Source organism: Gorilla gorilla, chromosome 1 (assembly GCF_029281585.2).
Source record: "Gorilla gorilla gorilla isolate KB3781 chromosome 1, NHGRI_mGorGor1-v2.1_pri, whole genome shotgun sequence".
NCBI classification, from domain to species: domain Eukaryota; kingdom Metazoa; phylum Chordata; class Mammalia; order Primates; family Hominidae; genus Gorilla; species Gorilla gorilla.
The window spans coordinates 230,432,069-230,459,869 of NC_073224.2; the positions used below are offsets into that span (position 1 = coordinate 230,432,069).

Consider the following 27,801-nt stretch of genomic DNA (forward strand, 5'->3'; position numbering starts at 1 on the left):
GATTCTCTTATTTGACAATCTTCCCTTTAGCCAAGACCTACTTTTAATATATTTTGGGATTTATTTCAATATCCACAATTAAGAGACTGCAGACAAACACAAAACAGCAACTCTTGAGACTCTAAAAATGGAAACGCAAACCATCTTCCCCCTATAGATAGTACAGGCAGGAGACTGACTGTGTCTCTGTCCTATCCGGCAGGTCCTTGAAACCTCTGAATTATTCAAAATGACAAGTGCATATGGCGGTATAAAGCAGCATTTTATTACATTCATGGGGACAACTGGAGGATTAAAATAAGAGTTTGGAATCTGGGATGGAGAGGAGACAAGCAGTACACACTGGTCAGATAACCACACAAACAAAATTAGGCAAGATGCCAGTCAGTATCCTAATTCTAGAGGCACTAAGCTTGGATATGTAAGTTTAGTAAAAAGTAAACCCAATTAAACAGAATCTTCTGCATGGTGAGAATATGGATTTTTTTTTCTTTTTGCCTATATTGTCTAAAATTTTTGCTATCATGAACTTTTTCCTTATTTATTGTATCTATCTATCTATCTATTTTTTGAGACGAAGTCTCACTCTTGTGCCCTAGGCTGGAGTGCGATGGCGCGATCTCAGCTCACTGCAACCTCCACCTCCTGAGTTCAAGCAATTCTCCTGCCTCGGCCCCCCGAGTAGCTGGGATTATAGGCACCCACCACCACGCCCAGCTAATTTTTGTATTTTCAGTTGAGATGGGGTTTCACCATGTTGGCCAGGCTGGTCTAGAACTCCTGACCTCAAATGATACACCCGCCTCGGCCTCCCAAAGTGCTGGGATTACAGGCATGAGCCACCACGCCTGGCCATTTTATATATATATAAATATATATAAATAAATATACATGTAAATATATATAAATATATAGTTTTTCTTTTCTGAGACGGAGTCTCGCTGTCACCCAGGCTGGAGTGTGATGACGTGATCTCAGCTCACTGCAACCTCCACCTCCCAGGTTCAAGCAATTCTCCTGTCTCAGCCTCCCGAGTAGCTGGGACTACAGGCACTGCCACTATGCCCGGCTAATTTTTTGTATTTTTAGTAGAGATGGGGTTTCACCATGCTGGCCAGGCTGGTCTCGAACTCCTGACGTCAGGTGATCCACCCGCCTCAGCCTCCCAAAGTGCTGGGATTACAGGCGTGAGCCACCGTGCCCGGCCTGAGGAAGAATCTTGAAGGTCAGGGAAGATACTTGAGATAAAGCAGAAGAAACTCAAGAAAGGCAGAAGACTGAATATGACAAAGCTTACCCCCTCAAATCAGCAAACAGTGACATGAGAACCAAATGTCGAGACTGACATGAATAAGAAAGTTTTCTTTTAAAAATAGCAGCTCCTAATTGGATCCAGGAAAGATCATTTACCACATGCAAACTCACTTGGCTCTTGTTTACCCCACCCGCCCTGCCCTTTTTTTTTTTCCACAAAAGAGAAGAGACTCAAAGAAGATTTCTTCTGAATGTGTATCACCATTTATTGTAGTTTGCGTTAGGAATTGAACAGAGGACATTGTCTGTGGAGGGGAAAAAAGGAAAAGAAAAAAGAAAGTATGTTTTTTATAGACTTAATTTCTTCAGAACACTTTATGGTTTAAAATCCTTTTTTTTTTTTTCACCCCAAAGGAAATTCAAGAATTCAAGTATGTTAAGTAGGGAGCAGTAATACAAAAAGTCTTATACTTGTGTGCGCGTGTAGCTGTGTTTGTCTGTGTGTGTTGAAACCGGCAGACATACTCCCACATTCTTGCACCCTCTTTTGCTTTGGTAAGGCCAAACACATCATACAAATGACCCTGCCTCAAACTCACACACCCAAGGGTTGAAGAATTGATTTACCCCCAGAGGATAACTGTGAAGGTTTCGAACTGTCACGTAGCATTAAAAAAAAACCCAACCCTCATCTCCCCAAAATATGGTAAGTCACATAAGTCCTGATACACTTACACCCCTAGATTTTGCTGCAGCTGCTCCTCAGATGCCTAATAGAGGCTTATCACAAGGACCAGAGCAGCAGGATTTTCTTTATTTTGTTTAGAATAAAAAAATCTTAAAGGGACATTTCAAAAGAAAAAAAAACTGAAATTCAAATTCTGAAAATATCTTGCCTTTTTTATTAATCATGTCATCTAACACCAATTAAAAAAACAAATATGTGAATATGATATAAAAATACGATCCCAGGATTAACACTTGGTAGCAGGCACAGTTATCTCACAGAATATATGTTTGGAGGGCCAGGGAAAGGAGTTTATTTTTGTTTTTGCTTCTCTTAAAAAAATCCACAGCAGTGCAAGTAGGGTCAGGAAGGGGAGAGGGGAAAAAAGATTCTTTAGCAGCAAAATGTCCAAGGTTCTCTAATCACAATCAAATCAACGGATACTGGATTAAAAAAAAATTCATGAAGGGATGCTGCCCAGACCCATTAGCCATCACTAAAAGACTTCCGTTGCCCCAAACTGTGACATACGAAGGACGTGCTTTATTACACAAGCAACCATAAAACCTGTCCCTTAAGCTTTTGACCGTGTTTGTCACTTAAATATATGTACAGGAACCGGGCTCCTCTTCTCATCCATGTCCTTTCAGGTCTCAGCATTTGCTCGCTCTGGGTGGGCCTGGGGTGGTTTGCCACATTTGGCCTCCAACACATGAACGGCAGCTTCGCTGCGGCCGCTGCTTCTGCTTGCCTCGTTGGCCTTGGCTGTGTCTAGCAGAGGGTGGGCGGCGGAACGGTTTAGTGATCGCTGTTCTGTTTCTCTCTCATCCACGCCTGAATCTGCTCTTTCAGTTCTGGCACTGAGAAAAGAAAAAAAGGAGGATTAATGCCCCAGATGGGAGGGCTCTTCCTGAGAGAGGATGCTTGTCGCTCTGTATAAATGGGAAGAAAAGGCCATTCTTTCCCTCATTGAGCCGAAGACTCCAGAAGGACTGGGACATGAGAGGGAGGGACTGGACATCTGCAGGGAAAAAGGGCCAAGAGTGTTTTGGGTCTTTGCTACAGAGTGTCATAAACTAGGTAGTTTCTGCATTTGATAAATTTCCCTTCTGCTTCATCTCCAATATGTGACTTGGGCTTTATCTCTTGGTACTGACGCCAGCGCTGCACCTCAAACTGCACCCTCCTCTACCTGGTTCCAGCATGCTCTCTGTCAGCGTCTGCCGGTTGAAGGGGTCCGTGGGGGAGTTGAGCAGGTGCCGCAGGATGATGGAGCGGTCCATGATGGTGCCAGAGGGCAGCCGCACGGGGTCTGTCATGAGGGTGTCCATCAGAGGGTCTGCGGGGACAAAGCAAAGCAAACTCTAATCTACTGAGAGCCCACGACTGAAAAAGAAAACAAAGCCCGTTCTACCGGCGAAAAATCTATCCAAAGGAACAGCAATCAAAGGGCCCCTGTGAGGCCCCCAGGTTTAGAAGGAAATCAGCCTTCAATAAAGGCATATACATTGCCTTTTGCAGAGGGGAAGGCGCTTCTTTGTCAGCTACTGCTGGGGGGAGGGAACAGAGAAGAAAGAGCCTGGGACAGACCCAGCAGCAGGCCCCACAGGCTCCGTGGCGAGGACGGCAGGCTGGAATTCTTTGTCTTAGGACTTCTGGGAATTCTTTGAAAATGTGAATCCCCACTTGCAAAGGCAGCCCTGCCCTTAGAATCTTCAGGGTTGTTATCTGGCTTTAAGTCAGGCTAAGCTAAGGATGTTTCTTCCTCTCAATTTACAATATGAGCTAAAAACAGGCAAATGTAATTTAAGACAGATTGTCTCAAAAAGCAGCTCTAGCACACCATTAAAAAATTAATAGCACAGGACGTCCTCTTGTAATGTTATCGATTTCCAGTTAACTCAAAAGAAATCAGCATGAAAACGACGAGTCCACTTGCCTCTGAACTCATCAGGAGCGTCGCTGTAGTCGATTTCTGCGCGTGCGTTCTTGGCCACTATCTCCTCCACTTTCTCGGCGAGCAGCTTAAATTTTTCTATCGCTATTGTGGATTTGATCCCTGCCTTCCGCATCTTTGAAATAACTTCTTCAAACAATTCCTTACTGTAGGATCTCTGCAAAGGAGGAATGGCAATGTGAGACGTAAATGTACGTCAGGTGGAAAAAAGCGAGCTGCAGAAAATATCCAAAGTATTATCCATTTGTGGATTTTCCCCCACTAAAAAAGCCCTAAAATTATATATACACTTATATATTTTATATATCCGTCTTTATGCATTTATAGCCACATAAAAGTATGCACTTTTTATGCTTACAAATGGATAAAGACTGGAATAATATGTGCCAAACTGTACGAGGTCACTCCCTCTGGAGAGGGCTGCAGGACTGAGGCAGACGGGCTTTTTTTTGAATTTTTACAGCTAGCACGCATTTCTTTTAAAGTTTAAACATTAAAAAGAGAAGGAAATCTAGTCTATTTCAGTCCTTGGGGGGCACTGTGCCCTGGCAGCCTATAAGAAAGAAGAGGTGAAAATTTCAGCTCTCTTCCACAAAGGTAAGCATGGTAAAAACAATCCACTATCGTTCATACTCTAGAGGAGCCTTCTCCTGTTCACTTTCAAGCTTCTTCAAGCTCATTTAGTTCAGCACTAGCACATGTCAGGGGCTCCATGGACGTTAGACCACCCTGGTGAACTGATGAATAGGCCTGGGAACAGACACGATTTATGTCCCCAGGAAGAGAAGATGTGGAGTGGAGGTCAGGCGCCCACCATGGACCCAGACAAATCTGAACTTGAATTCTGGCTCTACCACCTACCAGCTGTGCAGTCGTAGGCAAATCTGAACCCTCCTGAGCCCAGGTTCTTTGAGTGTAAAATGGGCAGAGTAACATCTACCTCACAGGTGCCTAATTCATAAAAATCACTGCCATGCCAAACAGTAAAGTATGTTGTAGTTTGTATTTATAGTAAAACATATATGGCAAAAACACTGGCCACTTGCTTAGTGATGATATATATTTGTATCACCATCGCAAAACAAGTGGCCAGTGTTTTTGCCATATATGTTTTACTATAAATATATATATATATTTTGAGACAGAGTTTCATTCTGTCACTCAGGCTGGAGCGCAGTGGTGCAATCATGGCTCACTGCAGCCTCAAACTCCTGGGCTCAAGCAATCCTCTCACCTTAGCCACCCAAGTAGCTGGGACTACAGGTGCATGCCACTATGCCCAGTTAATTTTAATTTTAATTTTTGAGACGGAGTCTCACTTTGTTACCCAGGCTGGAGTGCAGAGGCACGATCTCGGCTCACTGAAGCCTCCACCTCCTGAGTTCAAGTGATTTTCCTGCCTCAGCTTCCCGAGTAGCTGGGATTTCAGGTGTGCGCCACCACGGCTGGCTAATTTTTTTGTATTTTTAGTAGAGACAGGGTTTTGCCATGTTGGCCAGGCTGGTCTCGAACTCCTGACCTCAAGTGATCTGCCCACCTTGGCCTCCCAAAGTGGTGGGATTACAGGCGTGAGCCACTGTGCTCGGCCTAAACCTCTTTTCTTTATAAAGTACCTAGCCTTGGGTATTTCTGTATAGTGATGCAATGGACTAACACAAGAATATCTGCAAATCATATATCCAATGATACATGTATCATCTGATATCACCTAGCATCCAGAATACATAAAGAACTCTTCTGGTTGGGCGCGGTGGCTCACGCCTGTAATCCCAGCACTTTGGGAGGCTGAGGCAGGCGGATCATGAGGTCAGGAGATCAAGACCATCCTGGCTAACACAGTGAAACCCCATCTCTACTAAAAATACAAAAAAAATTAGCCAGGCGTGATGGTGCACGCCTGTAGTCCCAGCTATTTGGGAGGCTGAGGCAAGAGAATTGCTTGAATCTGGGAGGTGGAGGTTGCAGTGAGCTGAGATCGCACCACTGCACTCCAGCCTGGGCAACAGAGGGAGACTCTGTCTCAAAAAAAAAAAAAAAAAAAAAAAGAAAAAAAGAACTCTTCCAACTCAACAACAAAAACACAAACAACCCAATTAAAAAATGGGCAAAGAACATGAATAGACATTGCTCCCAAGAAAATATAAAAATGGCCAGCAAGCACATGAAAAGGTGTCCAATGGTATTTGACATTAGGGAAATACAAATCAAAACCACAATGAAATACCACGTCACTCCCACTAGGATGAGTATTTAAGAAACAAAAACAAATTAACATGTTTAATTTAAACTTCATGATGGAAAGAATATAAACTAAACCAAAGAAAAAAAATGAAAAAGAATGGAAACTTAAACCTTATACATTGCCAGTGGGAATGTCAAATGGGCGGCAGCTGTAGAAAACATTCTGGCATCCCTCAAAAAGTTAAACATGGAATTACCACATGACCAACAATCCCACTCCCAAGTGTAGACCCAAAATAACTGAAAACAGGTGTTTAAATACTTTTACACAAATGTTCACAGCAGCACTATTTGCAAGAGCCAAAGGCTGGAGACAACCCAAATGTCTATCAATGGATGAGGATTAACAAATGGTGGTATATCCATACAATGAAATATTATTCAGCCTTAAAAAGGAATGAAATACTGATACATTCTACAACACAAATGAACCTTGAAACATGATGCTAAGTGAAAGAAGCCAGACATAAAAGGTTACATACTGTATAAGTCCGTTTATATAAAATATCCTGGATAGGTGAATAGGTAAATCCAAAAATAGGAAAAGAGAGACAGAAAGCAGATTTGTGGTTGCCAGGGGCTGGGGCAAGGGGGTCTAGACAGTGACTGCTTTAAGGGTTTTCCTTTTGGGGTGATACATGTAGTGGAACTAGGTAGAGGTGGTGGCTGTGCAACGCTGTGACTGTACTATATGCCACAAAATGGTACACTTTTAAATGGTTACTTTTACGTTATATATTAATTTTACCTCAATAAAGAAGAAAAAAATAACAAGAAAATGAAGCATTAAATTTGTGAGATGCAGACTCATATTCTGGTAGGTTAGAGGAGGGAGCAATTACTTAGGAAAGACTGACTGCATGGGGGAAGTGTGACTTTGATGGGATTTTTATTTTTTTAATTTTCTTATTTATTTATTTATTTATTTTTTTGAGATGGAGTCTCGCTCTGTCGCCCAGGCTGGAGTGCAGTGGCGCGATCTCGGCTCACTGCAAGCTCCACCTCCCAGGTTCACGCCATTCTCCTGCCTCAGCCTCCCGAGTAGCTGGGTCTACGGGTGCCCGCCACCACACACGGCTAATTTTTTGTATTTTTAGTAGAGATGGGGTTTCACCGTGTTAGCCAGGATGGTCTCGATCTCCTGACCTTGTGATCCGCCCGCCTCGGCCTCCCAAAGTGCTGGGATTACAGGCGTGAGCCACTGCACCCGGCTATTTTTTTTTATTTTCTAAGTAGATGCTGAATTTTTTTTCTTTTTTAATGGAAAATGGTGTTAACAGACAATGCTTCATGGACAACAGATATGCAGTCTGTCCATGGAACTGGCGTCTGCCCATAAAGACACAGTCTAGGCCACTTTAGCATCTCCCTATCCTGGTCCTCTTGGCTCCCAGGACCAACGTGGTATCCCACTTCTCTGGCGTGGAGCTCTGCCCTCAGATTCCTGAGCATCAAGCTCAGTGGCTCTTCACCCAGGCACCTTTCTGTCAGCCTTCCGGACATGGGTCTTCAGACTACTCTTGGTATAGAGGGAGAGAAGCCTCTCAGTTTCTTTACCTGCAAAGCTGTCATTTTCTTCTTCCTTTGTCTTTCCCGGAAAACAAGACATACCAAACCAAACTAAGACATACCAAAGCAAATTAAGATACTGCGCTTCCAAAGAAGAAAATGCAATTCTACAACCTCTTCCCCAGTGCTTGCCAAGCGTCCATCCTTCTGCACTTACCGCCCCCTGCCCCACCAAAGCTCTCTTCTAAAACAATCAAGTAAGCAGGCCCCTAATCAGCTTATGGCCAATATAAATAGAAAATACCCAACAATCAGCACACACACCACACTGTGAAAGGAAGCAAAAACACTTTTTTTTTTTTTGAGACGGAGTTTCGCTCTTGTTGCCCAAGCTGGAGTGCAATGGCACGATCTCGGCTCACTGCAACCTCCACCTCCCGGGTTCAAGCGATTCTCCTGCCTCAGCCTCCCGAGTAGCTGGGATTACAGGCGCACACCACCATGCCTGGCTATTTTTTGTATTTTTAGTAGAAACAGGGTTTCACCATGTTAGCCAGGCTGGTCTCAAACTCCTGACCTCAGGTGATCTGCCCACCTCGGCTCCCCAAAGTGCTGGGATTACAGGTGTGAGCCACCGCACCCAGCCCAATACTTCTTTTTTTTTTTTTTTTTTTTTTGATATGGAGTCTTGCTCTGTCACCCAGGCTAGAATGCAGCGGTGCGATCTCAGCTCACTGCAACCTCTGCCTCCCGGGTTCAAGCTATTCTCCTGCCTCAGCCTCCGAGTAGCTGGAATTACAGCCGCCTTCCACTGTGCCCGGCTAATTTTTGTATTTTTAGTAGAGATGGGGTTTCATCATCTTGGCCAGGCTGGTCTCGAACTCCTGACCTCATGATCCACCCACCTTGGCCTCCCAAAGTGCTGGGATTACAGGTGTCAACCACTGCGCCCAGCCCCAACACTTCTTAAAATATGCTTTTCTCTCCATGTGTCACTGGCACATGTGTGTTTGTTTCACTGCTCTGGAAGAACAGGACTATTTAGACATTCAAGGAGCCCCGTGTGTCACTGTGCCAGAAACTGCTGTCTACGACTCAAGCCAGGTGCCACCAGAGGCCACCACCATAATCTAAGGCATGACCAGGCAATGCAATGTGTGGTTGGTCACCAAACAAAGGCCGCTCAAAGCATTCCTTTGTCACCCAGTTGCTTTGCATCACCTCACTGGGCGTGCTGTGCCCACCCACACCGAAACCTTCTGTGTGTTACGTTAAGCGCCTGTGATGTGGCAGCCACAGCACAACCACCCTGGAGAGGGCGCACACTAAACAGCTCTTCCAAGTCTCTCTACGGCAACGATGGAAGAGCCCCGGGGCTTTCCACACCGACCTCTGGCTGGGCTGGAGACGCCAGCTACAGTCAGGTGTGGACCCCACCTCAATGGGTAAGTGCTTCCCTTTTCTTTCCCTCACTGCAGGCTATGACTTGCTTTCTGTTTCTAAATCAGTGCAGTATTATATAGTCGGGGGCTAGTAAAGCTGTGTGTGTATGTGTGTGTGTGTATATATATATGTATATAATTTTTTTTTTTTTGAGACAGAGTCTTGCTCTGTCGCCCAGGCTGGAGTGCAGTGGCTCGATCTCCGCTCACTGCAAGCTCTGCCTCCTGGGTTCACGCCATTCTCCTGCCTCAGCCTCCCGAGTAGGTGGGACTACAGGCGCCCGCCACCACGCCCGGCTAATTTTTTTGTATTTTTTTAGTAGAGACGGGCTTCCACCGTGTTAGCCAGGATGGTCGTGATCTCCTGACCTTGTGATCCACCCGCCTCGGCCTCCCAAAGTGCTGGGATTACAGGCGTGAGCCACTGCGCTCGGCCAGCAGTATATATTTTAATATCTCCTACAAGTAACTAAAATTTCCCAACCCTCTTACGAGCCACTACTTTGTATGATAAAACTGCTCTGGACACACAGTCATGTGTCGCTCTGAGAAATGTCTTGTTAGGCAATTTCGTTGCTGTGTAAACATCATAGAATTTACTTACACAAACCTAGATGGCGTGGCCTACACCACGTCGAGGCTCTACGGTATAGCCTATTGCTCCTAGGCTACAAACCTGTACAGTGTGGGACTGTACTGAATCCTGTCGGCAGTTGTAACACAATGGTGAGTATTCTAAACATAGAAAAGGTACAGTGAAAATACGGTATTATAATATGATGGGGCCACATGGTCTTTGTGGTCCAGCATTGACAGAAACAGCACATGACTATGTATTTTTTTCACTGCAAATCCTTTGTTAAGACCACTTCCCCTGCTACATCAGAAAGCACCTACATATGTGAGTTATAGCTCAATAAAGCTGTCATTAAAAAAAAGTACCTACAATGCTTCTATTGTAATATTACTCCTTTGGATGAGATATGGGTAAAGAACCTTCTAGAATGCCTACTGATGATTAACTTGAGCCATGAATAGTATTTGGATAAGTAGTGTGAACAAAGACAGAGACACAGAAACAAGCATGGTTCTTTGTGGGCATTTTAAGTGGACAGCAGAGAGACTGAGGATATGGGTTCAAGGCCAGGCTGCCTGGACATCGATCATGCCTCTGTCCCACACTAACTCTGTGACCTCAAGCAAGCTATTTAACCTCTCTGTGCCTCTTTCGTCACTTTAAAACAAAGACTTTACAGAACCGACCTCAAAGGATTTTGTGAGGACTAAATGGGTGGAGATATGAAAAGTGGGTGAAATGAGGTGTACAGTTAATAAACATTAGCTGTGAGGACGTTGAAAATGAGGCAGAACAGACCATGGAGGGGGCCAGCCCTTTATGGGATGACTAGAAGATCACACAGGGACAGCTTAGCCTAAATCGGTGGCTGTGGAAATGAAGCACACATAGACAGATCTGCTCACAGGAGACCCACGGAATAAAGGAGAGGGAAGAATGTAAAGAAAACCACACAAGGTTTTCAATCCGGACAACCCCAAAAATAACAGCACTCTAGCAGGAGACTAGGGAAGAAGATTCTGATCCCTTGAGAAACCGGGCTCTTTTCAGAAATGTAATGGATTTGTCAAGAAGGCCCTTAAAAAGATGGGGTAAGAACTCAACTGGAGAGGGCTCAGACCACCAAATCTGCTCTTTACTTTTGTTTTTTACTTACTTACTTACTTATTTATTTATTTTGAGACAGAGTCCCACCCTGTTGCCCAGGCTGGAATGCAGTGGCACAATCTCGGCTCACTGAAACCTCTGCCTCCTGGGTTCAAGCGATTCTCCTGCCTCAGCCTCCCGAGTAGCTGTGATTACAGGCGTGCACCACCACACTGAGGTAATTTTTTGTATCTTTAGTAGAGATGGGGTTTCACCATGTTGGCCAAGCTGGTCTCAAACTCCTGACCTCTTGATCTGCCCGCCTCGACCTCCCAAAGTGTTGGGATTACAGGCGTGAGCCACCGTGTTTTTGAGACAGGATCTCACTCTCTCACCCATTCTGGAGTGTGGTGGTGCAATCATGGCTCACTGCAGTCTGGCCTCAAGCAATCCCCCTGCCTTGGCCTCCCAGAATGTTGGGATTACAGGCCTGAGCCACCGCGCCCAGCCCAAATCTGCTCTTCACACTCAAAGGAAAACAACCCACTCATCTTCATTTACACCAGACAAGTTCCCTGGCCACTGTGGTTATTATCTCCAAATCTGTCAGTAAACTCACAGAGAGACCAACTCAACTCACTGACCTGGTCGTCAGCAATGGCTTTCGCGAACCGAGCACAGTCCAGCTGTAAGTAAATATCCGTCAGTTGGTCCAACAGCTTCTTTGGTTCAAAGCCGTATTTCTCAGGGTTTTCAACTTTCAGGTCACGGCACTTGGGGCCACAGAGTTGCTGAAGATTAAAGTTCAGCATTGCAGCCAATCGGGGTCCAAGTTCCTAGGAAATCACAGGATAATAGGACAATTCATGCTGTTGAGACAAGTGAAAAGGACCAAAAACTCCCATTTCAGTGGAGGAACAGGAATTGGTTGGATTAATCTTCAAAGAATCCTTACAGGTGCTGTGTATCATAAGCTGAAGAAAGACAATATTATATTCCAACTTTACTCCCCATTTCTGATCTGATAATTCTAATACTTAATGGAATGTTGCAGGCTGATGGAATATTTATTTATAAATACCAAAAGAAGCCAAACTTTTCTTGACATTTATGCTTTTAATTAAAAAAAGTATCACTCCAAATTCATTGAGAAACAAGTAAAAGAGAGAAAATTATACAAATCTTACCATTATCTGAGCCAAAAAAGTTTTGAGCCAGCTCTTCCAGCCAATATTTCATAAACTTTTTTCCCCACAAATGTTAAAAGCCCCTGGCAGTTCAGTCTGTGTCATTCTTATGTACTTATCAGATACAAATAACAAAGTAATGCAAGGAAAGAAGATAAAAGTTATGCCTTGAATAGTTTTAAATCTAGTTAATGAGACAGAGTAAACTTAAATGAAACACCTGGAAAATAGTAATAATCTATGCTGTAATCTCACAAGGTGTCTCAGTACCCACTACGGTTGGGCATACATGGTTTTAAGCAAACCTGAAACAGGAAGATGTGGCTTAGAGAGCATTAAACACTGGCCATAAAAGGGAGTCATGAAAGCATTCCTTTAAGTCACAAGGTTTTCATGAAATGTAATAACTGGATTTATACAAATTCAACATATACTTAGCTTTTCAAGAATTTGCTTTTGCACAGAGTACTCCTGTATTTCACTGTTAAGAAGCTGTGAAATAAGAGTCATAACAGGACAGAGTTGGTCATTCTGTTTGAAGTAGGAGAGATCTGAGCTAGTCAGTAAAGAAGGTGAAAATGCAAACCTTAAAGGTTTGCAAAATGAAATGCAAAGGCCAGATAGTAAATAGTGTAGCAAAGGAAATGAAAACATCACAGCAGGCACAGGCACAGGCTGGGGCCAAAAGAACAGGGCTACTATGAGCAGGCCTTAAAATAAACTTATTTATTTTTGAGAAGAGTCTTGCTCTGTTACCCAGGTTGGAGTGGCATGATCTCAGCTCACTGCGACCTCTGCCTCTTGGGTTCAAGTGATTCTCCTGCCACAGCTTCCCAAGTAGCTGGGATTACAGGCATGCACTACCACGCCTGGCTACTTTTTGTATTTTTAGTAGAGATGGGGTTTCGCCATGTTGGCCAGGCTGGTCTGGAACTCCTGACCTCAGGTGATCCACCCTTCTTGGCCTCTCAAAGTGCTGGGATTACAGGCATGAGCCACCGTGCTTGGCCTTATGCCAGGTACTTCTATGTGTGTTTTCGCTTAGTCTTCCCAACAAGTGTACAAAATAGGTGGGTGTTGACCTTGTTACAGAGGAATTAATCAACTATTTACTATCTGGCCTTCACAGAATTCTGCAAACCTTGAAGGGAGGCCAGTGTCTGGCCAGTGAGCTGTTTTGTTTCATGCTCCATGGCCTTGCACTTTGCAAACTTTTAAGGGAGGCCAGTGTCTGAGCTGTTTTGTTTCGTGTTCCATGGCTCTTGCACTGAAATCTGTTTATGAAGAGACATGAGGTGGAAAGTTAAAAGAGTGGAAAAGAGTTGTCCCCAGGCCAGGGAGTGGCAATAGTGCCTCTGCTGATGACAGGAGTCACATAACAGAGAGTCACATAACGGAGGTAAGAGCAAATACAGAAAATCAGGGGAAATATGCAGTAACGTCATATTCCATTGTAAAGTAAACATGTCTCCACATAGGCAAATGGCTACCGAATCTTAGGTCCCCGTCTTGCCTTCCTCACTACCCTTGTGCTGGCCACACCATAAAACTTCTCAACTTTGTGGTAGGGGTGGCTGAAGCAGGGCAGAAATCTTCAGTGATGCTGCTCAGTTTCAATTTTAGAAACAGGAACCAGGTCTTATTAGTTGAGAACAAACATTCTGACTATTTGCAATCCACCATAAACCCTAGTGATGGCCGGCTCCCATTAACCTTTGGCTTCCTGAGTGTAACAAAGGTACAGCTAAGAGAGCCAAAGATTTTACACGGTCTCAATTATTCTACTTAATATCCTTCCATTGTCAACAGCTGTTACCTTATGCTTTTTCTTCTTTTTTTTTTTTTTTTTTTTGAGACGGAGTCTCACTCTGTCGCCCAGGCTGGAGTGCAGTGGCGTGATCTCGGCTCACTGCCAGCTCTGCCTCCCGGGTTCACGCCATTCTCCTGCCTCAGCCTCCTGAGTAGCTGGGACTACAGGCGCCCGCCACCACGCCCAGCTAATTTTTTGTACTTTTAGTAGAGATGGGTTTCACTGTGTTAGCCAGGATGGTCTCAATCTCCTGACCTCGTGATCCGCCCGCCTTGGGCTCCCAAAGTGCTGGGATTACAGGCGTGAGCCACCGCACCCGGCACCTTATGCTTTTCCTATAAGTAAAATATAGGAATCAATAATGGTAAAAATATGTCATGACATCAACATGAATAATCCAATGTACTGTCTAAGCACAAAGTGCAGTGAGGCATTTGGAAGTGGCTGTAGACTATGTGGTGACATCAGACATCTGCTCTTCAGCCCATCAACAGAGTCTGGTATCAATTAGCATAACTGGGAACAAAATCAGTCAGAGAATTTCACTTATTGATGACTGTGATCCTAAAATTTCCAGGACTTCAACAACTGCTAAAGTTATAAGTGAGAGAGTCTGAATGTGGTGTCCAAACCACCAAACAGAGCCCTGGGTTTCTACTCACCGGTCTGAGGAAGGGCTTCTGGACCTGCTTCGTGAGGATGTGGAACATGTCCACGGTTTCGGTGGCCAGGGCGAGGTAAGAGCGGGACACACGCTCATCCTGAGCAAGCTGAGACTGACGAGCCTGCTGCTGATCCTAGGACACATCGAACAGACGCTGAGTAAGGCTCGGTCCTGTTCATCAGCTCAGCAAAGCGCCAAGTACATAACTGGAAAGTGCGCGATAAACCCAACATGCTTAGGGAATGACGGAACCGCCTGCCACATGTCCCAGATAACTGAAGTTTCATCCTTTCAGCATTGGAGCTCTTTGAGACTTCCAGCCAGGTGATGTTGGTGCCTTATTTAACTCCTATGAGCCTCTGCTTCCTCAATGATAAAAGAAGTCACCATCTGCCAGGCACGGTGGCTCATGCGTGTAATCCCAGCACTTTGCGAAGCCAAGGTGGGCAAATCACGAGGTGGAGATCGAGACCACCCTGGCCAACATGGTGAAACCCCGTCTCTACTAAAAATACAAAACTTAACTGGGGGTGGTGGTGCGTGGCTGTAGTCCCAGCTACTTGGGAGGCTGAGGCAGGAGAACTGCTTGAACCCAGAAGGCTGAGGCTGCAGTGAGCTGAGATCGCGCCACTGTACTCCAGCCTAGTGACAATCAGACTCCGTCTCAAAAAAAAAAAAAAAAAGTCACCATCAACTTCTATTCAGGATGAAATAAGATAATCGAACATAGTACCTGACACACATCATAGCACTAAGAAAGGGTAGTTTATTTCCCTTAATAATAACTTTTACTTAGTCATCATCATCATTATTATTATTTTTTTTTTTTTTGAGACGGAGTTTCGCTCGTTGCCCAGGCTGGAGTGCAATGGCGCGATCTCGGCTCACCGCAACCTCCGCCTCCCAGGTTCAAGTGATTCTTCTGCCTCAGCCTCCCGAGTAGCTGGGACTACAGGCATGTGTCACCATGCCCAGCTAATTCTGTATTTTTAGTAGAGACGGGGTTTCTCCATGTTGGTCAGGCTGGTCTCGAACTCCTGATGTCAGGTGATCCGCCTCCCTTGGCCTCCCGAAGTGTTGGGATTACAGGCGTAAGCCACTGTGCCTAGCCCTCTATTATTATTGTTTTTTTTTTTTTGAGACGGAGTCTTGCTCTGTCACCCAGGCTAGAGTGCAGTGGCACAATCTCGGCTCACTGTAACCTCCGCCTCCCAGGTTCAAGTGATTCTCATGTCTCAGCCTCCCAAGTAGCTGGGATTACAGGAGTGGACAACCATGCCCAGCTAATTTTGTGTGTGTGTGTGTGTGTGTGTGTGTGTGTGTGATTTATTTATTTTTTTTGAGACAGGGTCTCACTCTGTTGCCCAGGCTGGAGTGCAGTGGCGCGATCTTGGCTCACTGCAATCTCTGCCTCCTGGGTTCGAGGCCATTCTCCTGCCTCAGCCTCCCGAGTAGCTGGGATTACACGTGCGTGCCACCGTGCTTGACTGATTTTTGTATTTTTGGTAAAGATTGGGGTTTCGCCATGTTGGCTAGGCTGGTCTTGAACTCCTGACCTCAGGTGATCCATCCACCTCAACCTCCCAAAGAGCTGGGATTACAGGTGTGAGCCAATGTGCCTGGCCTAATTTTTGTTTTTTAGTAGAGATGGGGTTTCACTATGTTGATCAGGCTGGTCTCAAACTCCTGACCTCAACTGATCTGCCCACCTAGGCCTCCCAAAGTGCTGGGATTACAAGTGTAAGCCACCGTGCTCAGCCAGTCTTCATTATTTTAAAACTATGAGATGCAGTGTGCCACCGTATTGAGGCCTATCGGATCTGCCTCTCTGCCTCTACAAGTGCCTGTGGACTACTAAGCTTTTAAAATTTTGTCTTTCCACACTGTGAGGCTGTCACACCACAGAACTGTCAGCATGCTTGCCTCTGGCACACTTTCCTCCTTCAACTCTGCCATTGGCTGGGGAGGAGATAATAAGAGCTGTTTGACTCATGGATACAATCAGGTACTGCACTGCAGGCTCTGAAATGGGTGAAACACAGACCCATCAGGAAAAGCCTCAATTCTTACATCTGTTCAGAGGCCTTTTCTTGTTGGGAAAGGAACACAGCTGGCAGAGCTGAAGCTGGCCGGTGAATGCCCTCTGGGAAAGTGCCCCAGTTGTGCTTGATGGAGATTCTGCAGGGATACTGGGGGGCCTGCCGTTCCCTGGTCAAGAATGAGCCTACTGAAAGAAAGGCAGCGCCAGGAAAGACACAAGAACAGCCAGGCGTGAACTACCTAAACGTGTACCTGGGTGCCTCAACAGGCCCTTCTACAGCCTTTGGGCACTGGAGATAGAATAAAAAGGCTCCCAGCTCTCATGCAGCTTAGATTCCGTTAGGGAGGATCTGCTTCATAGAAACAAGTACCCAGACAGACATACAGTAAGTCTGACAGTGATGAGGAAAAATGAAGCAGGGTCAGGGGTCAGGGAATGCTATTCTGGAAAGGGTGGTCAGGGAAGGTCTCCCTGAGGGAGGGTATATCTGAAGGAGTCAGGAAAATCTGAGGGAAGAGCATTCCAGGTAGGGGGAAGAGCAGGTGTAAAGGCCCTCATGTGTCAGTGGAAGGGCCAGGAGGTGAGTCTGGCTGGGGTAGAGTGAGTGGAGGAGAGATTGTCCAAAGCTGAGAGCAGAAACACATTGTAGGGCCAGGTCCTCCTACGTGCTGTAGGCTGCTCTCATCACAGGATTTGGCTCTGAGTGAGAAGGGAAGCCCAAAATGGCTGAGCTGAGTGGTGATGTTGATCAGACTGAGATGCTTAACACCATCCCTGATATTGACGTGCTCAAGAGTGGAGGTTGAAGACCAAGCAGTGGGCTACTGCAATAACCCAGGTAAGAGATGCCAACGGTCTGGAGGTGCTGAGAAGAGGTCAGATAATGGATATATTTTAAGACAGAGCCTAGAGGCATTTGCTGAGAGACGCAGAGAAATCAAGAACAACTCCAGAGCATTGAGCCTGAGCAGCTGGTAGAATGAAGGCGCCATTTACTGAGATTGGGCAGACTCAGGCAGGAGATGTGGACAACATCAAGGGTTCCGTTTTGGACACAGTGAGTTTGAGACACTGATTAGACAAATACTTGGTCTGAAAGTCTGCAGTCAGATCTGAGCCAGGGAGATATATTCTGGAGTCTTTAGAACACAGGTATTTAACGCCTTGGAATACCTGAGCTCACCAAGCAGTGATGTTCACCGGGGGACATCAGGTTATGTGTGGCAGTGTTTCTCGTTGCCTGAAGGCTGGGGGTAGGAGGGTACGTCCCTGACATTAAATGGCAGGAAACAGAGATCCTAAATGTCCTGCAATATATGGGATGGTTTCTCATCATGAGTTATTATTACACCAAATTCCACTAGGCTCAAAATTCCAACTAGTGCCCTCGTTGAGAAACACTAACCTAGAGAGCATGAGTGGGAAAGAAATTGAAGCCTAAGGGCTGAGTGCTGGAGCTCACCAAGCTCAGACGTCAGGGAGATGAGCAGGAACAGCCAGGGCAGTGGGAGGCAGAAAGTGACTTCAAAGCCAAATAAAAATTATTTCTGAAATAGCAATTGTGGAAATTATTTGGGCCTTTTTCATCCATTAACACAGGAAAAATCAATATTATTTGTTCAGTTGGCTCATAAACAAATGCTATTAAGTACTGATTATGAATACGAGAATGTGCTATAGACCTGCATTCCAACATCTAAAATATACACTGGCCAGCCATGGTGGCTCACAACTATAATCCCAGCATTTTGGGAGGCTGAGGTGGGAGGACTGCTTGAGGCCAGGAGGTTGTAGGCTGTAGTGAGCTAAGATCTGCCATTGCACTCCAGCCCGGGTGACAGAGCAAGACTCTCTTTCTTTCTTTTTTTTTTCTTTTTTGAGACGGAGTCTCGCTCTGTTGCCCAGGCTGAAATGTGAAATGTGAAATGTAGTGGCATGGTATCAGCTCACTGCAACCTCCGCCTCCTGGGTTCACGTGATTCTCCCACCTCAGCCTTCCAAATAGCTGGGATTACAGGCACCTGCCACCATGCCTGGCTATATTTTTTATTTTTAGTAGACACTGGGTTTCACCATGTTGGCCAGGCTGGTCTCAAACTCCTGGCCTCAGGTGATCTGCTGGCCTCGACCTCCCAAAGTGCTGATATTACAGGCATGAGCCACCGTGCCCGGTCAAGACTCTGTTTCTATTAAAAAATAATAATAATAATAAGGCTGGGCATGGTGGCTCATGTCTGTAACCCCCGCACTTTGGGAGGCTGAGGTGGGTGGATTGCTTGAGGCCAGGAGCTCAAGACCAGCCTGGCCAACGTGGCAAAACCCCATCTCTACTAAAAATACAAAAATTAGCCGGACGTGGTGGTGCATGCCTGTAATCCCAGCAGGCATAAATTGAGCCAAGATTGCGCCACTGCACTCCAGCCTGGGTGACAGAGTGAGACTCTGTCTCAAAAAATAAAATAAAATAAAATAAAAAATAATTTAATAATAAAAATAGTAAGTAAATAAAATATAAGACCAGCTTGGGAAAACTAGCAAGACTCTCTCTCTTTAATATTTATTTATTTACTTGAGACGGAGTCTCACTCTGTCGCCCAGGCTGGAGTGCAGTGGTGCGATCTTGGCTCACCGCAACCTCCGCCTCCCGGGTTCAAGCATTTATCCTGCCTCAGCCTCTTGAGTAGCTGGGACTACAGCGGCGCGCCACCACACCCAGCTAATTTTTGTATTTTTAGTAGAGACGGGGTTTCACCATGTTGGTCAGGATGTTCTTGATCTCTTGACATTGTGATTCACCCGCCTCGGCCTTCCAAAGTGCTGGGATTACAGGCGTGAGCCACCACCCCCGGCCTAATATTTATTTTTAAAGGATGGAATGCTTTATGAATTTGCATGTCATCCTCGAGCAGGGGCCATGGTAATCTTCTCTGCATTGTTCCAATGTTAGTATACGTGCTGCTGAAGCAAGCATGTGAGACCTTGTCTCTATAAAAAAATTTTTTTTAATTAGCCAAGCGTGGTGGTACATGCTTGTAGATCCAGCTATTTGGATCTACAAAGGCTGAGGCAGGAGGATCACTTGAGCCCAGGAGGTTGAGGCTGTGGTGTGCTATGATCCTGCCAGTGCACTCCAGCCAAGGCGACAGATCAACACTCTGTCTTTATTTATTAATAATAATAAAAAACAAATAAGTAAATAAAATATAAGCTGGGCATACCAAGCACTGTGAATGTTATAAAGTGGGTGTTACAGAAGTAAGGAGAAAGGTGAGAATTTTCAGCTATGCTGATTGGCGAAGACAAACCTGAGGGAGTATTTGGATAGGACCTTACTCAGAGGATGGGTAGAACTTTAATACATAAGAAGAAAAGCAGGTATAAATGGGAGCTAAACATTGGTACACATGGACGGAGATGGGAACAACAGACACTGGGGACTACAAGGGAGGGGAGTGAGGGAGGAGTGAGGGTTGAAAAACTACCTATTAGGTATTATGCTCACTCCCTGGGTGACAGGTTGAATCATAAAACCTCAGCATCACGGTATACCCATGTAACAAACCTGCACATGTACCCCATCCCCTGAATCTAAAATAAAAGTTGAAATTAAAAAAGAAAAAAAAAAAAAAGTCTGGGCACGGTGACTCACGCCTGTAGTCCCAGCACTTTGGGAGGCTGAGGCGGATGGATCACCTGAGGTCAGGAGTCCAAGATGGGCCTGGCCAACATGGTGAAACCCCATCACTACTAAAAATACAAAAATTGGCCGGGCGCAATAGCTCACGCCTGTAATCCCAGCACTTTGGGAGGCCGAGGAAGGCGGATCACGAGGTCAGGAGATCGAGACCATCCTGGCTAACACGGTGAAACCCCATCTCTACTAAAAATACAAAAAATAAGCCAGGCATAGTGGCAGGTGCCTGTAGTCCCAACTACTTGGGAGGCTGAGGCAGGAGAATCACTTGTACCCAGGAGGCAAAGATTGCAGTGAGCCGAGATCGCGCCACTGCACTCCAGCATGGGTGAAAGAGCAAGACTCCCTCTCAAAAACAAACAAACAAAATACAAAAACTAGCCAGGTGTGGTGGCAGGCGCCTGTAATCCCAGCTATTCGGAAGGCTGAGGCACGAAAATCACTTCAACCGGAGAAGCGGGGATTGCAGTGAGAAGAGATCGCACCACTGTACTCCTGCGTGGGCGACAAGAGTGAAACTCCTCCGTCTCAAAAAAAAAGAAAAGAAAAGAAAAAGTGAAGAAAAAGCAGTCCCCACTTTGACATGAGAACCCCTTATGGAAATCAGTTCTGATTCTGAGCCTGACAATTCCAAGAACAGAATCAATAAACGTAAGCCAATCTAAGAAGTCACCAGCAACTGTCAAGGGCCTCATAAGCAACCAAGGAAGTATCTCAGTGGCTGCTACGCACGTCAGGAAAGAGCACTGGTACTGGCACAGCACGTGCTTTCCATGGAACCTGGCAAGCCAGGCCTCTTTTCTATTAATAACTGGATATAAAACCCAAGATCAACTGAAAGGGAAAAAACACCCCGCCAGGATCCTGAGTGATTCACACAGTTGCCTAGAGAAGCCCATAGGAACAAATCAAATTCTTGTCCAGCAGACATAATTCTAGAGATTTCTTTCCTAATTATGTTCATGAATCTTAATATATTCAGACAATAAAAGCTCCTCTCCAAAAAAGCCCTTTAAAATTAAAAAGGCAGAGAAAGTTTTCAGTGTACATTTTCAAAGACTTCTCAACCCATTTCTTAGCTTCAGATAAGGTATTTAAGAATTTTCCTATTCCAACCCTGCAATATGATTTCATGGAAGGAAAATCCCAGCATGTCAGATCGCATGTCATCAGACCCACAAATGCAGCCCCAAAGCAGCTCTGCCCGTGTGTGGAGGCAGATGGCCTGCAAAGCTGTCCAAGCCTCTGGACCACGTCCTCACCCGGGGCAACTGGTCCCACTGTTCTTTGTTCTTCATCTCTTCCTGCACTTCATGGATTCGCTTCAGAGACTCCAGACTTTCATCGAGCAAAAACGTCGTGTCATTTATCAACATGTTTATATAGCGAACAAACTGCTTCCCGGAGCTGGAAAGGCAATTATATTGTACATGGTCATACATCTCCCTGAAGCAAAATGCCACAGCAAATCCCAGGGAACAGGCGCCTCCACCCAGACTGCAACTATCTCACCCTAAAAGCCTGGCTACCCTGGCACAAGTCAGGCACTATGGAATTCAAGGACCACCAAGCTTCTCTTTAGATTATGTTAATCTTGTTTCTTTTTGAGACAGGGTCTCACTCTGTCACCCAGCCTGGAATGCAGTGGCACAATCACAGCTCACTGCATCCTCGACCTCCAGGGCTCAAGCAATCTTCCTGCCTCAGCCTCCTAAGTAGCTGGAACTACAGGCACACACCACCACGCCCAGCTTTTGTATTTTTTGTAGAGACAGGGACTTGTTATGTTGCCAGGGCTGGTCTCAAACTCCTGGGCTCAAGCGTTCCTCCTACCTCAGCCTCCCAAAATGCTGGGATTACAGAGATGAGCCACCGCACCTGGCCAGGATTTTGTTATTCTTTTAAATTGTTTATGATAAGCTCATTCCAGTGGTATTTGGAGCCACCTTGCATGGATGATGACAGTCAAGTGCTAAATATTCCAGAATTTTATAACCAGATTCCCCTGGCACCTTAAATTGGGCAACAGAGGAAACAGTCACACCACGGAAAACCAGCAAATGCTGACTCCCCCACCCCGCTTCCCAGAGCAGGCTTACCAGCACACCCCTAGCTCACTCCCTCAATGTTTTTAAGGAGAGAAAACACTTCTTCCAGACTAGAACAGGAAATACGCATATACTCACCAATATACCAAGAAAATGCAAATAATTAACCACATATAACAGGTAAGAAAACAACTGATATAGTTATTCCTTATCACAAAGACTGACGCATGGAAGAAAAATTGGAACCTGTAATATTGATAAAGTGGGATATTAACTTACTTTAAAACTGGAAGCCTCCAATCTAAGGAACTGTTCTGCAGATCGTGTTATACTGAGAACTTGTTGGTGAACTGAAATAGCTTGGCCTACCTCTGTTAGACTCTGGAGATGCCAGATTCGTAAAGAAAAAAAGAAGCTACACTTCAGGGTCTACAACTGTGCAATTACGGGGTGGTAAGCCCATGCTGGAGAAGAGAAGTTCCTGTGAACAAGTGCAGGAGGCCTCGATCTCAGGAACATGGCAAGTTCAGGACAAGCGCTCCAATCAGCACCATTCAGACCAAGCCATGGGCCTGCCTCGTGCCAGGCTTTAGCTGGAACACAATTCTGACCATAAGAGCAGTTTATTGAAACAAAAAGTTAAAAAGTTTGCTTCACAGAAATCTATCTGGCAAATAGTTATTCCACTGGTAATTTGTATATTATTGACTAGTAATTCGGTTAACAAGTATAGTTAGATTTGATCAAAGATCTAACATGGGTTGCAAAAGATCCAAGTAGGTGGGATAAAATTTTTATTTATTTATTTATTTGAGACGGAGTCTCACTCTGTCGCCCAGGCTGGAGTGCAGTGGCACCATCTCGGCTCACTGCAAGCTCCGCCTCCCAGGTTCACGCCATTCTCCTGTCTCAGCCTCCTGAGTAGCTGGGACTACAGGCGCCCGCCACCGCACCCACCACCATGCCCGGCTAATTTTTTGGTATTTTTAGTAGATACGGGGTTTCACCATGTTAGCCAGGATGGTCTCGATCTCCTGACCTCGTGATCCGCCCTGCTCAGCCTCCCAAAGTGTTGGGATTACAAGCATGAGCCACCACGCCCGGCCCTTAGATGGGATAAAATTTTTGAAGAATAATTCAAGAGTTCAGCATCTTCATCTCCCTTTTGTTTTTAGGCACTTACAGATAATTTAGATGGAATTACTAATGCCCAGGTTTAAGCAGTCACTCAGATTTCAGGTAGGTATATGAAAAGTCTTTAATTAAGGTTTAGGGCCTTACCACAAAGAATGATACTTTAAGTGACAACTCTGACCTAATTGTTGCAAAATCTAAAGTCCTTCCAACATTCAAGAACTAAGATTTCATTTCACTCATTCTGACAACTTCATTTAACACTGTCATCGTAGAAAACACCAAAAAAACACTTAACCCATCATCTCAGCATATTTATAGGATCTTTTCTTTTCTTTTTTTTTTTTGAGACGGAGTCTCGCTCTGTCACCCAGGCTGGAGAGCACTGGCACAATCTCGGCTCACTGCAAATTCTGCCTCCCGGGTTCAAGTGATTCTCCTGCCTCAGCTTCCCAAGTAGCTGGGATAACAGACGTGCGCCACCACACCCAGTTAATGTTTTGTATTTTTAATAGAGATGGGGTTTCACCATGTTGGCCAGGCTGGTCTTGAACTCCTGATGTCAAGTGATCCGCCTGCCTCCGCCTCCCAAAGTGCTGGGATTACAGGCGTGAGCCACCATGCCCTGCCCTATACAATCTTCGCTTGTGTACCACCCCCAAAGTATCCTGACAAATCTAAAATTCAGCAATATCTTGCAAGTAAAGCCATTTAAAAAATCCTGCCCACATTTAGTGGCATCTTGTGGTTAACTCAAAGGAGTCTAAGACCAAGCAAACAGTCAAGAAGAACCCAGCTGCGCATGCTTTTAAGCTGCAATCCTACCTGCAATTTGCAAGAAAGCAAGTTGTGACACGAGGGGCCCCATACTCACTTGAACTCCTCCATAAAGGTGCCATGGTGAGCTATGTTTTGCCAAAGGCTTTTAAAAATGGTGCTAATGTGATAGCGAATTGTGAACTTGTCATAAAACTCGCTGGTGGCTCCGGTATGCTCAACATCTAAAGAAGAAAGACAAAAGGACTGAGAGATATGTACTTTCTTGCTTTCCAAATCCAGTTATTGCCCCAACAATGATACTGAGTGAATGTAAACCTGCAAAATCAGAGAGCTGGTGAAATTTTGCACTTCTTTTGCATGTAAGGCATGACAGAAATTATAAGCTGCTTTTAAAGACAAAAGCTTCACAATGAAGATTTGACAATGACACAACACCTAAAGGAACGGGGCTAGGAAAACTCCCATCATTAGGACAACATCAATTTACCAATGACCAAAAGCTGAATTATCATACCCCCCACCTAATTTTAAGTTATTAATTTACAGAAATTCTATGGCACCTCAAATGGACATACTTCAGCGGATAAAAAGTTAGGTTTAATTTTATTGAGGGCCATGTATTTACTAAATGTGTCCGTCTATTGACCATTTTTGGTGTTGAAAAAACACCAATGTGTCTATCATCCCTAAATCTATTAAAGAGGGATAAAAATCAAACTTGTTTGTCCAAATGGCAAAAGCTTAGGCATAAGAAATTTCAGAACTCATGACAAATTTTATTATTATTATTATTATTATTTTTGAGACAGAGTCCCACTCTGTCGCCAGGCTGGAGTGCAGTGGCACGATCTCAGCTCACTGCAACCTCTGCCTCCGGGTTCAAGCAATTCTCCTGCCTCAGCCTCCCTAGTAGCTGGGACTATAGACATGCGCCACCACGCCCTGCTAATTTTTGTATTTTTAGTAAAGATGGGGTTTCACCATATTGGCCAGGATTGTCTCGATCTCTTGGCCTCATGATCCACCCACCTTGGCCTCCCAAAGTGCTAGGATTACAGGCGTGAGCCACCGTGCCCAACTATTTTATTATTATTTTTTTGGAGACAGGGTCTTGCCCTGTCGCCCAGGGTAAAGTGCAGTGGTGTGAATAATGGCTCACTGCAGCCTCAACCTCTCGGGTTCAAGTGATCCTCCCACCTCAGCATCCCAAGTAGCTGGGACTGGAGGTGTATCCACCACGCGTGGCTTATTTTTTATGGCTGAGCGTGGTGGCTCTCGCCTATAATCCCAGCACTTTGGGAGGCCGAGGCAGGCAGACCACTTGAGGCCAGGAGTTCGAGACCAGCCTGGCCAACATGGCAAAACCCCGCCTCTACTATTAATAAAAATACAAAAACTAGCAGGGCATGGTGGTGTGTGCCCATAATTCCAGCTACTCAGGAGGCTGAAGCAGGAGAATTGTTTGAATCCAGATACAGAGGTTGCAGTGAGGCAAGATCATGCCACTGCACTCCAGCCTGGGCGACAGAGCAAGACTCTGTCTCAAAAATTTTTTTTTTCACTTTTAATTTTTTTACAGATGGGGTCTCACTATGTTGCCTAGGCTGGTTTCAAATTCCTGCCTCAAGTGATCCTCCTACATCGTCCTTCCAAAGTACTGAGATTACAGGTGTGAGCCACTATACCTTGTCTTTGATATTTTCTGTATTTTCCAAAGAACACATTTTTTTGTGTGTGACCAAAAAAGGAAACAGCTATTTAAAAATAAAATAAGATAATTAACACCTATCATACTAAGATCTGAAAGTACTTATGTATATTCATTAAGTAACCTTTCCTTAAAATAAACTAAATGTCATTTATTAATTGTATAAAAGCATGAGCTAAAGTGTGGAGTGTTGACATAAGGACAGCCTACAAGAGGAAGATACAGGAGGACCAACCCAACGCCTCATATCATCTAAAATGCCCCAATATCTGCACCCAATTCTGAATATAATAGAGACTAAGTAAATGTTAATTTATTATGTAGCAATATGTATCTCAGCAGGGCCCCGCATCTGTATTTCCAGCACTTCAGGAGGCCCGGGTGGGCAGATCACTTGAGCTCAGGAGTTTGAGACCAGCCTGGTGAACATCGTGAAACCCCGTCTCTACAAAAACCACAAAAATTCGCTGGGTGTGGTGGCACATGCCTGCAGTCCCAGCTACAGGGGAGGCTGAGATAGGAGGATCACTTGAGCCCGGGAGGTCAAGAGTACATGGTGCTGTAATTGTACCACTGCACTCTAGCGTGGGTGACAGAGCAAGACCCTATCTCAAAAAAAAAAAAAAAAAAAAAAAAGAAAATGAAACAAAACAATATACATTTCTCCCAACAGTTTTTTTTCTTGTTATTCACTTCTACTGTTCCCTCAAAGTCATACCAGCCCAAGTTCTAATTCCCAGGTCCTTGTTCTAGAAGGCCGTAGGTGGACTAGACTTGTGTTAAACCTCTCCCTCCTCCCCCCAGGTATTCTTGCTGCCTTCTTTCTTTTTTTTTTTTTTTTGAGATGGAGTCTCACTCTGTAGCCCAGGCTGGAGTACAGTGGCAAGATCTTGGCTCACTGCGACCTCCACCTCCCAGGTCCCGGTTCAAGCAATTCCCCAGCCTTAGCCTCCCAAGTAGCTGGAATTACAGGCCCCCACCACCACACCCGGATAATCTTTTGTATTTTTAGTAGAGACAGGGTTTCGCCATGTTGGCCAGGCTGGTCTCGAACTCCTGGCCTCAAGTGATTCACCTGTCTCGGACTCCCAAAGTGCTAGGATTACAGGCGTGAGCCACCACGCCCAGCCTAACTTGAGCATTTTCTAAGCTAGAATACTATCTCTGTGGTGTTAAGAGGAGCTTGTTCCACATACTGATCTTGTGTGTGGCAACTTTTAATTTATATCTGAGAGTCCCATCTGCTCAGGGACCAGGACCTAATCAGCCAGGTCTTCACATGGAGGTGATGAGCACTGGGGACTATGTCTGTGATGCCTCCCTCAGGGGTACCCTCATACCGGTCCCTTAGTAGCTGTAGGAAGACCAGCACAGTAGCCAGGGGGACCTGTGCTAAAGTGCATCTGCGAGGTTGCTGCCACTTGCTAGCCACTGACCTTCAGCAAGCTTCTTGACCCTTTTAAGCTTCAGTTTCCTCATTTGTAAAGTGGATGTATTTATAGTACTATCTTTAGGACCGCTGTGGGGATTAAGTGAAAGGATTAGTAAGCATTCAATAAGTGGTGGCTATTATTAGTACAGATGTCATCCATCTATGACTGAAGAGGTGGTCCAGGCCAGAGGGCACACATGGCAAAGAGGAAAGAGAGAACAACCCCCACCCAATTCCTTCTGGAACATTCCCAGCAGGACTCCACTAGGCCCAGCACTCGTCTTATAGGCAACAGGCCCAGTTCTGTTGTGTACACACAAACACACAAACACACAAACACACACACACACACACACACACACACACTCTCTCTCTCTCTCTCTCTCTCTCTCTCTCCTGAAGCCACAGTGACAGGCCCAGAACACTGACTACAAAATAAATTTAACTAAAATTGTTTTGTCTTTACTACTAACAATACATGTTTACTGTAGAAAAATTAAGAAGTTCACA

The 27,801-nt window shown here is 45.1% G+C and overlaps 1 protein-coding gene and 1 non-coding gene across 4 annotated transcripts in view; both read right to left on the reverse strand.

Annotated features, from left to right (window-relative positions):
• Window positions 1–1,495: 1,495 nt before the first annotated feature.
• The window catches only part of UBE4B (ubiquitination factor E4B), a 149,487-nt gene continuing 123,181 nt past the window's right edge, over window positions 1,496–27,801 (reverse strand). For all 3 annotated transcript variants that reach the window (XM_019010852.4, XM_019010846.4, XM_019010842.4), the window contains 7 exons: window positions 24,246–24,372; window positions 21,452–21,596; window positions 14,453–14,587; window positions 11,438–11,629; window positions 3,921–4,095; window positions 3,174–3,320; window positions 1,496–2,841 (listed from right to left, as the gene is read on the reverse strand). In XM_019010852.4, the coding sequence (XP_018866397.1) occupies window positions 2,780–2,841; window positions 3,174–3,320; window positions 3,921–4,095; window positions 11,438–11,629; window positions 14,453–14,587; window positions 21,452–21,596; window positions 24,246–24,372 (983 nt within the window). In that variant the 3' untranslated portion in view covers window positions 1,496–2,779. The remainder of the gene's footprint in view (window positions 2,842–3,173; window positions 3,321–3,920; window positions 4,096–11,437; window positions 11,630–14,452; window positions 14,588–21,451; window positions 21,597–24,245; window positions 24,373–27,801) is intronic.
• Window positions 19,360–19,462, reverse strand: LOC115932190 (U6 spliceosomal RNA). The gene has a single exon (XR_004068512.1). It is a non-coding gene; the product is annotated as a U6 spliceosomal RNA (small nuclear RNA).